Source organism: Orbicella faveolata, unplaced genomic scaffold (assembly GCF_042242905.1).
Source record: "Orbicella faveolata isolate gen_17 unplaced genomic scaffold, um_ofav_v1 contig_12, whole genome shotgun sequence".
In the NCBI taxonomy this organism is placed as follows: domain Eukaryota; kingdom Metazoa; phylum Cnidaria; class Anthozoa; order Scleractinia; family Merulinidae; genus Orbicella; species Orbicella faveolata.
The window spans coordinates 11611894-11624173 of record NW_028301539.1 but is presented as its reverse complement, the minus strand read 5'-3'; the positions used below and the strand labels follow the sequence as shown (position 1 = coordinate 11624173).

The 12280-nt window shown below is 40.0% G+C and overlaps 1 protein-coding gene and 1 pseudogene across 1 annotated transcript; both read left to right on the top strand.

Moving 5' to 3' along the window:
• The first annotated feature begins 60 nt into the window (after nt 1–60).
• On the top strand, nt 61–1686 carry LOC110051142 (uncharacterized). The gene is made up of 3 exons (XM_089282410.1): nt 61–177; nt 638–790; nt 1119–1686. Exons 1-3 carry the CDS (start codon nt 97–99, stop codon nt 1320–1322), a joined length of 438 nt encoding a protein of 145 aa, XP_089138536.1. The 5' UTR covers nt 61–96; the 3' UTR covers nt 1323–1686.
• Nucleotides 1687–9493: 7807 nt separating this feature from the next.
• On the top strand, nt 9494–10642 carry LOC149116655 (uncharacterized; annotated as a pseudogene).
• Nucleotides 10643–12280: the final 1638 nt, after the last annotated feature.

Here is a 12280-nt window from a genome sequence, read left to right as displayed (position 1 = left end):
GCACCTGTGACGGTGACAAGTTCCGCCCTACAAGACGATGTTGTCACTATACTCTGCCAGCAGCTCACTGCCAAGACAGAGGAGTGTCGTCAGCTAATGAATATGGTAGATGCCATGGAAGAAGCGAACACTAAAATTCTCTCCTGCCAGATGCAAATGCAAGAAAACTTTGTTAAGGTAATGCATTAACCTGTGGTCAGGTCCATTCTCTCTCGACACAAAGACACAACACTCCATAGCTAACATCACTATTTTGCAATTGGGAAAATTTAAAATATTAGTTAAATGGACTACTTCAGGATTTAGAAAATCACGGATCGCCAATGACAAATTGAAAATCTGAGCAATTTTCTTTAAACCGTACTATTTTACTGTACATGGAGATTTCAGATTGCTATTAAAACACTTATTTGATTAGAAACCACAACTTCGCTAAACATAAATGGAGGCTAATAGACGGCCGTATCAAATTTGAAAAGCTAGCGTTTTGAGTGCTGGCCCTTCTGCCTTGTCCCAACTGAAGGTTTAACACTCGAAACATGTGCTTTTTCATATTCTCTAAGGTCACAAAAAGCTAATTTAAAAGCACTGTGTCCTGAATCTGTCAGCTGACCCAAATTTCCATTAACTCTTGTAGATGATGGAGAAATTTGAAACATCCCTGTCAGGAATGGAACACAAACTGGTGAACAAGATGTCTGCCTTGGAAAACAACGCGAGTGCTGCACTATCAAACATCGAAGGACACCTAGAGTCACTGGAAGGACAATCCCTGACTCATTTTTCAAGGGTAAGAAATTTTTGTAAGACTGCTGCAAGATTTCGGCCTGAGAGTTTCTAGTGATACAATTCAAACAAAGAGGGTTTTCTCACTTTCACTTAAGCTGCAAAAGCAGGCTGATTTCCAACTTTTTTTACAAATGACTAGAAAAATTAGCGTGACAAGCCCAAAGAGCATCTCTCTACAACGTAACAGGCTAAGAAAATATGGTAATGTTTGATTATCAGCACTGATCATATTTCAGAAAAATTAAGTATGGTCATGCTAATGACCTATCAATGGGAGAAATTGGTGAGCAGACAAATAAAAACAACGTTGCTCTATTTTTTTCTTGCAGCTCGACCTCGATGCCACAGTCACAGATAACGGCTTTGCTGCTGACATCCCAGAGTTAGACAAAAATGAGCCACCTGCAGACATTGGGGGCCTAAGCACCATTGATACTGACACACTGGACAGGCTTTGTGAGGAGGTCCAACCAGTCAGGTTGTGCAACCTACCAGAGTGGCAACTTCTGCGCAGGAAGTTAGCGAGGAACTGATTGGTACGTGTGTGATGCCCACGAAAATAAAAGCAGTCCAGCAGGCCCTGGGACGAGGAAGTGAACGGCACCTCTGTGTGCTGAAGCTCCTGCAGTCTTTTTTCATCAGCAAGAAACTAGCGAACAGCAATACTGATGGTACTTATGGAGAAAAGCGTCTAGACAGCGCCAAACTCAATTCACTTAAAGTGTTAGTTTTCAATAAGTTTCCAGCTGGCACCAACGAGGATAAGGAGAAAGTATGGAGGTATATTAAGAGAAAAGTTAATTCTAAGTGTCGTGCTATCCACAAGGTTACCCCATAAGACTCAGCTGATCGTTTATCGTAATCATTTTTTTAATAAACCGTAGCTTAAAATGCACCTAACCCCAAAATTTTTTCGTTAAAACGAATCTACTTGTTATTTGAAATAGTTCTCCGAAAAAATTTTTGGATTCCATTAAATCCTTGATTTTCTGTGCCATGACAAAATCTTGAAAATAGCTCCAAAACACCGCCATTTTGTTTCACGACCAACTTTGAGGAGAACAGGTCCAGCGGCTCTTGTGATGTCTACCCAAGAAGGTTGGATTTCTCACGTCCTCTCATTTCCTTCAGGATGGTGCAATACACATTCGAAAAGTGCGCAGAAACGCCTTCCAGAGGTGCTATCGGCTTTTGCAGCAATATTCCAGATTTAAAGAAAGATATACTGTACAATTTACAGACAATGATCGGCTAATGGTGCAATAAAGATGTAAACAATGGTTGATTTTGTCAAACCGAAACAAACGAACTGAATCTGTGAGAACCATTGAAGAACTCTCACTGGAATTTTGTTCTGCAGACTTTCGAACGCTATTTTCATAAATTTTCTGCTTAAAGCTAACCAGCAATTTGTAGAAATACAACCGACAACCTATATCTTCCAATCCCACAGTATTTATAACATAACAGGCAAAGTTGTGTGATCCCATCATGATCAAGAAGCATTATACTGATGTGTAAATAGATCGCAACTGTACGCCGCTAACCAACACTTATTTCGCTTTCGATTTAGATGAAAGTCGAAGATTAATCCTTTAGAATTACATGATAACAAAATTGTTAGACTCACAGAGTTTTTTGAAGGTTTGGAAATCAGCAGTGCGACAAAGATTCTGTGCAATAGCATCGAAAATATGACCGCATAACATTACCTGCGGACAACTTAGGGAACACATCCTTTTCGCTTATCCGACGAACTTCACTGCAAACTTTGAGAACAATTTACATCGGTTATTTGGAGTTACGACTTAAAACGTGTGACAATGTGAGATCGGTAATTGTATGAAATGTTTCCTTCCGCCTTGCTTCCCGCAGCTTCAAAAATACAGGTCCAAACAATACGATTTTCAATAGATCAAAGCCAATGTTTTGGAGGTCATCAAGTCTCAAAAACTGCAACATGTATGTCGCTCTCATAAACATGAAGCATTCAGCTGAAAGTAAAACACAAACTGGATTTATCAGAACAATCACACCTTGACAAAATACATTCTTGCTAAGGACAAATGTAAACGGGCTATAAACATGTGTGGGAATCTTATGTTTAGTTGACAAAATTACCATCCATCTTTCCTGCTTTTTGTTTGCCTGCTCCTCCACATCGTATCTAGCTTTCCATTCCTAATAATTATACAAGCAGCTCGTCCACAAAGAAGTCTTCCCCTTTGTCGTTTGAAATATTGTAAATTGCTCTCAAAGCTCTAAGCAGTGAGTTCACAGTTTTCAAACGTGCTCGATCGAAGTTTATTTCAGAGCCTTCCGAATCGAAACTTAACTCTGGCTCCAGTGATGAAAAAGAAATGATTCTGAGACAAAACTTGGACATTTTAGTCCCAAAATACATCGGAACGATTAGTTTTGCGTTCCATTTTCTCAAGCAAATACAGAGAGTTGACTGAGGCGCTATTGTTTTTGGTTCCTGGGTAGACGTCATCGCGTACCATCGCCCCAGACTCCCTAAAACATGGTCGTGAAACATTTCAAGTGCGACTTTGAAAGGGCATAGAAAATCGAGGATTCAACCAAATTCAAAAATTTCTTCGTCCAAATGCTTCAAATAAAGTCTAGATTCATTTTAGCGAAAAAAAATTTGGGGGTTAGGTGCACTTTTAGAATATTTTTGTAACTAGCTAGCTGTTTATTTATTAGCGATGTCGTCTGTATAGAAAGGAGAATTGTCAGTAGTACAATAAACATTAATTTTGTAATTGACTCTTGCCTGTGCCAATTACTTTACTTCTCACTGCGAGTCTGTAGAAGACGCACATGTAATGGCACTAACTCTCTTCGCGGTTTGCTTGCAGTTAGCTTTTAGTTGTTTTTTAGGGCAATGCTATACGTTACCCTAACAGTAACGAATAAAAACTAACCACAAACAAACCAGGATGAAGCTAACAGCAGGCAAACTGGTGTCATTAGAAACAGAGATGTCTTTTCTTTTCTTTTTTGTTTACGCTTGCCGGTAAGAAGTGACACTTCAAAAAGACAATGCACACCGACTCACCAGCACGTACTGAAAGACAAAACTTTTGCCAGCACAAAAAGTGACTTAAGTAAAAAGCGCAACATAAAAGACTGTTAAACTTTTTTTCTTTTAATAGAGAACATTTCACTGTTTAAATCACCAAATTGCGCCAAGTAGAAACTGAGATGTCTTTTCTTTTCTTTTTACGCTTGCAGGTAAGAAGTGACACTTCAAAAAGACAATGCACACCGACTCACCAGCACGTACCAAAAGACAAAACTTTTGCCAGCAAAAAAAGTGACTTTAGTAAAAGGCACAACATAAAAACATTGTTTAACTTTTTTTAATAGAGAACATGTCACTGTTTAAATCACCAAGTTGCGCCAAGTAGAAACAGAGATGTCTTTTCTTTTCTCTTTTTTTTAAAACTTGCCGGTAAGTGACACTTTAAAAAGACAATGCACACTGACTCACCAGCACGTATCGAAAGACAAAACTTTTGCCAGCAAAAAAAGTGACTTTAATAAAAGGAGCAACATAAAAACATTGTTGAACTTTTTTTCTTTTCATAGAGAACATTTCACTGTTTAAATCACCAAATTGTGCCAAGTAGAAACAGAGATGTCTTTTCTTTTCTTTTCTTTTTATCATGCTTGCTGGTAAGAAGTGACAGAAATTTCTTTAAAGACTCTTTTTGCCCAGCAATTATTTTGACTCTTTAAAAGATAACAACTCGACTCGCCGGCGCTTTCATTAAAAAGACTTAACTTCACCGTTTAAACAACAATAAACTCTATTCAAAGTTTGATAAAATATTTTTTCCCTATAAAAAGAGATCAGTTTACTGTTGTATTATAGAACCAAGTTCTCCTGCATACAAATCAAAAAAGAAATAATCATTATTTAACAGTAGATAACACATGTTGGCCATTGACTTTTATAGATTTGGTGGCTCCTAAAAGAGCCATTTTTAGTGACCTGGACTCATCCACTTCGACGAACCAGGGTGCAGTGGTTTCATGGCGCTGGTGCAACCAGATCTTCTGTTCCTGGTTTGCAGAACTGGCGAATTTCGCGGTGCAGATACTGCTTCCATTCCTGAGATAATCCTTGGAGGTTTAGCTTTGCTGGAAGTACTGCGGGTGGTAGGGTGGCAGGGTGTTTCAGGAGCAGAAGAGATCGCTCAGGAGAAGTGCTGTACTCTTTGAAGTAAATTTTGCCAGGTTCCTCTTTTGAAAATCTCAAATGATGGAACTTTTTTATGCTGGGAAGCTTGACAAGTACTGTCCTAGGAACGCTGACCAATCGTACACTGGCACAATAACTTTTCCATCGTGTGTCCTAACAAGTTGCACCCTGTTTACTCCTGCAGTGCTGGAAGACTCAAACATCTCGGCAAATTCGTAAAGAGAAGAAATGTCAGTAACTTTGTACAAATACAGCAAGTACAGAGGGCTGACTGAGGCGCCATTGTGTTTGGTTCCTTGGTAGACGTCATCAGCAACCACCACTCCAGACTCCCTGAAACACGGTCGTGTAACACTTTGGGCGTGACTTTGAAAGGGCATAGAAAATTGACGATTCAACCAAATTCAAAACTTTTTTTGCTCAAATGCTTCAAATAACAAGTGCATTTGTTTTAGTGAAAAAAATTTTGGGGGTTAGGTGCACTTTAATGTCAAAAAAGAAAAACACAACAAAAGTGGCTAAAAGGCCTCAATTACCATCTCAAAGTGATGAACAGCGAGGCAAACCTCCACATGCTTGACCAAAAGTGAAGCCACACAATTAACTGATCATCAAAAGGATGATAAATACAAATAGCTTACTAGATGTTTTGGTGTGTAGTATCCCTGTATATTTTTACGAGTTGTACCATATTCTGACCAGCCTGTAGGATGAGTCAAAATACAAACAATGAGTCAAGATATAAAGCCATACTACACTCTAACTTAAAACATCTAATAAGAATTTATTATCCAACTGCTGTAGTAAATAAATTAATCAATGAAAAGAGGGAGACTGACAGTTTTGTGTATGCGCACCGACCTGTTAGGCAAACAGGTTTTCTACTTTACAAGTAACTGTACAATATCGCTGTGTGATTTGTACTGTTGTTTGGATGGTATTTCCTGCAGTTGGTTGATAAATGTATCTATTGTCTGAGGTAGCTGAGGACATAATTATCAAGCATCCAACACGTTGATTTTGTTTGCAACATACACCTACCAGATTTAATGTCAAGTTTGCCCTACCCTGTTTCTTCAGAAGAATTATTTGCATTAAGACCAAGACACACCAAATCACAGCACTCTGAATTGAATTGAGGGATTACTCAAAGAGCAGAGGTTTTTACACTCTTTGAAGACTTTTTTGCCAACAAGCTCTCTATGTGAGTTCTGGAACTGGGACACTGAAAAGCGGTCTCTGACATGCTCTTCAAAGTTCCTCTTGCCAGGGTTTTCCCAAGGCTGTGCATGTCATTGAGAAGGGCCCTTTTTCTCTCAGTTCTGATATGTAACAGACACCTAAGTGTATAAAAAAACGCCAGCAAATTTAAAACATGCAAAAGCAATGGAGCAGTAAATACAGTTATATTAAACAATACATCCTTTGCCACAATAAGAGCAGTGCCAAACAATGTTATCTAAACTGAAGCAAACAATGACAGTTTTAGACAGGGAGAAAGGGGTGCAATAATATATGCATGGCTGTTAAACTTTTAAATAGACAACAGAGATTTCATTCAAACACAATAGCTTCTTTTTCATTTTAAATCAAATCTGAAATCCCTGCAAGTTTTTATTCATCCAAACCATCTGCTCTTGTGAGTCTACCCCAGACAACAGACAAATAAGTTTTCATGTGTGTGGTGGCTTTACTGTGCGTGTTAATAGTTTTTGATGCAAAGCTTGGTTTTATTAACATCATGCGGAACACCGAGGAAACACCTTCCTTCAATATTCAATTTTGCCACAAAAGTTTTGTTTTTGGCAATTTCTACTTGCAAATCAACTTGATTTTGCATGGTGGTTATTTTGTATAGCAACTTTTGATAATTTCCAAACTTTAGGGCTAGAGTTAAACCATGTTCGTAGATAGATACCAGTCTTACTACAACCATGTGTTTACCCAGCATGTCACACAATTATGTTTACTTTGTTATTGGTTCACAAAACTGGGAAGAGGGACTGGTAACCTAATAATCCCTTTCTTACGACAAGAAAAAGAGTTCTTACCCCCACTTTACACACAGGGAAGTCTTCGTTTTGAAAATCCTGATTTATAGACGTCGCCATGGTAGTAGCAGTACTACTAGCAACATTCAATGATGCTACCGAGAGTGGTAGAACCGGTGTTTAGTGTAAAGGAAAAGCTCCAGTTTGCCGAAGAAATCTTGAGGCAGGCTGAAAAAGCAACGCTGGTCTGAGGTTCCTTATAGCTCTCCCCAGGTGTAATGACGACGATTTTGTCATTGGTCTCGGCATTGGACGCGAAGCTTTCGCTGAACTATTTCCATTCACTGGAACATCACTGGGTAATTCCCGCTTCCACTGCACATTCTAGCCTTGCACATTTTTGAATTTTGTGTAAGGTCAGTTTTTAAACTTTTCAATGTGGCTTTCAACTGGAAATATTTGTTGGCTGATTTGTAACAATTATTGTTGCAAAATTACCTTCTGGGTCCAGGGTCTCACTAGCAACAATTTCTTGAGGGTTTGAGACAAGTTCCTTTTTACGTTTTACCCTTTTCCTTGGATCATCCAGAAAACTTCCACATACAACACATTTTTGACAGGAAGAAAAGGAGGCAAAGGTTTTGCTTAACTATTTCCATTCACTGGAACATCACTGGGTAATTCCCGCTTCCACCGCACATTCTGGCCTTGCACATTTTTGAATTCTGTGTAAGGTCGGTTTTTAAACTTTTCAATGTGGCTTTCAACTAGAAATATTTGTGGACTGATTTGTAACAATTATTGTTGCAAAGATACCTTCTGGGTCCAGGGTCTCGCTAGCAATGATTTCTTGAAGGTTTGAGACAAGTTCCTTTTTAAGTTTTACCCTTTTCCTTGGATCGTCCAGAAAACTTCCACATACAACACATTTTTGACAGGAAGAAAAGGAGGACTGAATAGGTTTTTTCGGAGTCACAACCTCAGCCATTTTTTTCCCACGCTGCTTGAGTCAAATTTCGACATTTTCATTTGCATAAAAAGCAGATGTGACGTCATGGACAAGCAATGCGGACCAGTGATCCAGCCATTAGTTGGGAGGAGGATAAACAACCAGACTTCAAAAACAGCTGGAAATCGAGCCTACCAGATGACTGACAGCATTCATTTCATTCCTCCTCCGAATGACATTAAAACATTTTTAAGACATTGCATTGATGCGTCCAAGGACCACCAGTTGATAGATCTTGTAGCTTTTAAGATTTTGATGCAAGAATCATCGATTTGTTGCAGCAAGTGTTTATTAGTGTAATAACTTCCTATTTTTCAACCCACGAAGGAATCCCTGTTTACAGATCGATTGAAAAACCATCTTCGACCTCAGTGCCGCATTACGCCATGTTGTCGCACAAAAATTTACGTCTTTCTAGTTCCCCATAAAACCTTCCAAACATTCACCCAGAAGTCTTTGGGACAAAAACAATACTTAGCAGGGGAAGTAGGAGAAAAATGTTTAATCCAACTTTAATGAATAAATTAATCAGAATTGAGTGAGTGAGTGCCATTGGACTGCCTTCTTAGCTCATGGAAGACTACGTCATCCATGAGCAAAAAGAAAAAATTGGCTCAAATGCTGTTGAATGCATGGAGAAGTTGTCAGAAAGAGACCCAACCAAAGATCTCCTCGAGTTCTATCGCAAAGAGAACGAAAAGGCCAGAAGACACGAGCTTCAATTCATGCAAATGATTATGTCATCACTGCAACCAGCAGAATCTGTTCAGTCTTCTACTGAAGGAAGCTACCAGCCATATGGTGACATTTCTGTCCCACCCCAGCATGCTTATGGATATATGGAAAGTGGGGATATGCATCAGGTGCAAGGTAGAACTGCATCAAGTATGGCAAGTAATAATTCCCAAACATTCTTCAGACACTGAATTTCAATTATTGATTGGATATTTTTTCCAGAATGTTTGCAGTGTTGTGATCAGGAAATATTTCCAAATAAAGGATTTCGTGCAAAAAGGGCATATATCACTCTTTGGGCTGATTTTCATTTTTTTCAGGATCAAACTAATTTTTGGCAGTCTGACTCATTTTGACATGAAAAGCATTGTTCCGTAATTGTTTTTGGAGAAATAACGTATGCAAAAAAACTCAGTTTTCCAAGGCCATTGTTTGGAGATCTTTTGTCGAACGAAAAACAAAAAGAACTTTTGTTTTGCTAAACAATGAAGTCACCGAAGCATGGCATTTGCCACTAGTTGTTCTAACCAATAAAAGTTCTACCTTGTCATCAGTCCGAGTCACTACAGAGTTACATGAGAAGCAGCGCATGCTTATCTGGTCATTGCAGTGTTTGCTATCTGGTCAGTCAACACGCGTGCTTTCTGCACTGAACAGACTTAGTTTTTCGCTACAATAACCGATATATACTACAGCCTACTTTGAAGGTGTAACTCTGAGCAGGTCTTGTGATACCTATTCGGCAGGGATCGCCGTACGTGAGTAGAATTTTTAACGTTTTCGATTGCACGTTTTGCCTAACCATTTTTCCTGCCAGACTCAGCACTTCACAATGACGAGCGCAAATGTTGATATAGTGCAGGCTCCTGAGGGTCCAACCGGCACAAATGCTGACCCACTGGGTTGTGAAGAAAACATTGAGTCCACGAGAAAAACTCCTCAAGCCAAAGCCCACTGGGTGCAGACGGCCAATGCCGAAAACGGCGTTGTTTCTGCCTCCTCAGGACTCTTCTGAAAATGATAACTATGAGCCCAGACGCAAATCGAGCAGAGGATGACTCACTTAGTGTACATGCCACAGATGATGATGTGGCACAACTGCTGGCAGAACCATTGGTTCAAGGCAAAGTCACCCACAAACCGAATGATAATGTGAGCGAGGACGAGGTACTAAAAGAACTCGTAGCCGCCCTGCAAGACGAGGATAAAAAAGGCCCAAAAGTCCAAGAACAACTGGCCGACATCGCTATGAAGCGATGAGGAAATAAGCTTACCTCAGAAAAAATAACTAGTATTCTGGGAAAACACCTGCAGCCTGAAAACTGCAGAGACATGGCCATTGCACGGGTAAACCTCGAAATCTGGGCACCTTTGAATGCCGCTAAGAGAAAGTCAGATTTACACTTGGCCAACATGCAGCAGGCTTTGCAAAAGGCTACCTTTGCAAGTTACAACTTGCAATAAGCTTTTGGTGGCAAAAGCCCACATTGACACAAAAGAAATGCTAACCGATAGCATTGATGCTATCGCTTTAGTCGGACATGTGGTTTCCGAGCTTTCTTCGCTCAGGTGCGAACAGCTTAGGCCATCGTTGAAGCAAGAATATCACACTATTTGTTCCAACAACGTCCCCACTTCATCAAAACTATTGTTTGGTTACGGATCTTGCCAAGCAAATTCGCGACACTAAGGAGAATAGCTGCATCGGCCATACAGTTGGCGTTACAAAGCACGACCACAACAAAAACTACTGGCGCCATGGCTCTTATCAAACTAGCCGGCATGATAAAAGCAGCAAGGGCAGTTGACGACAGCCTTTTTTGGGGAAAGGCTACCACTCAACTGCACGGAAAAAACTGTACAACAGCCCAAAGAACAAGATCGAGAAGAAATAATTTCCTCACTGGAAAAACTGAAATTGGCGGTAAGTGATTTTCCGCAATTCACTAATTCATTTCTAAGAGAGTATCTACAATATTGTTGTGATACCTTTGTGGCCGGATGCATCGCACATTCTTTACCAGCCTGGCGTAAAATCACATCAGATAATGAAATTCTTTCCACTGTTGTGGGGATGAAAATTGATTTTAATGCCACACCCTGTCAAAAATATCTTCCCACTTGCACACGGTCTGCCACTGAAATGACCATTATCGATCTCCAGGTTCAAAAACTCCTGTCCAAACATGTGATTGAGCCCACCGGGCATTGTCACGAGGAAATTATTTCCAATGTATTCGTAAGGGGGAAGAAAGATGGCAGCCACAGGATGATTCTTAACCTTAAAAACCTCAACCAATATGCAAACAAAATCCACTTTAAGATGGACACACTCAACACCATCACTAAACTTGTAGAACAGGATTGTTTTATGGCGTCCATTGATCTAAAAGACGCATATTATTCCATACCAATAGCCACATCAGAAAGGAAATACTTAAAATTCTCTTGGAAGGGAAAACTTTATCAGTTTACATGTTTGCCAAATGGTCTTTCATGTAGGCCTAGAAAATTCACTAAACTTTTGAAACCAGCATTATCCCACCAACATTTACGGGGTCATATATCTAGTGGTTATATTGACGACTTGTACTTGCAAGAGAAAACGTACAAGGACTGTGTACACAACGTTTTAGACACACTTATTCAGATTGATTCCCTTGGCCTCGTAACACACCCGGAGAAGTCAGTCTTTAACTCCTCCCAACAGCTCGTAATCTTGGGTTTTGTACTTAATTCAGTCACTATGACGATCGTGCGAACTGAGGAAAAAGCCTTCGCACTCCAACTTGTGTGTAAAGCGCTTCTACACACTGCTTCTCCAACCATACGAGAAGTTGCTCGTGTTCTCGGGAAGATAGTTCCCTCTTTTCCTGGGGTTATGTATGGAAACCTACACTACCGCCACACCGAGCAGGAAAAAATTTGTGCCTTGCACAACAATCAATGGAATTTCGACAGGTGCATGTCTTTGTCACCAAGGGTGAAATCCGAGCTTGAGTGATGGGTAGAAAATGTGACGACAGGTAAGAATTTCTTGACTCGCGATGGACCAACGTGTACGCTCACCACAGATGCCTCTAACGAAGGCTGGGGAGTGGTATACAGTAATCAGTCAACAGGAGGCCTCTGGCCCTCTGATGAAAAGAGTCATCACATTAATTACCTTGAACTTCTAGCTGTGTTTCTAGGACTTAAAGTATTCTATAGATCGCACAGCGATACGCATATTAGACTTCAGATATATAACACTACGACAGTTGCGGTAATTAACCACATGGGAACTAGCCATTCCGAACAACTGAACACATTAACCAATAAAATTTGGGCCTGGTGCATTTCACGCAATGTTTGGGTCAACGCAGCACATATTGCAGGGAAATCTAATGTTGAGGCTGACCACGAATCGAGACAACATCAAACTGCTACTGAATGGATGCTAAACAAAGCATTACTGTCGCAAGCTCTTGAGAGTTTGCAATTCACACTGGAAATTGATTTGTTTGCCTCTTGACTTAACTGTCAATTCCTGCAATATGTGGC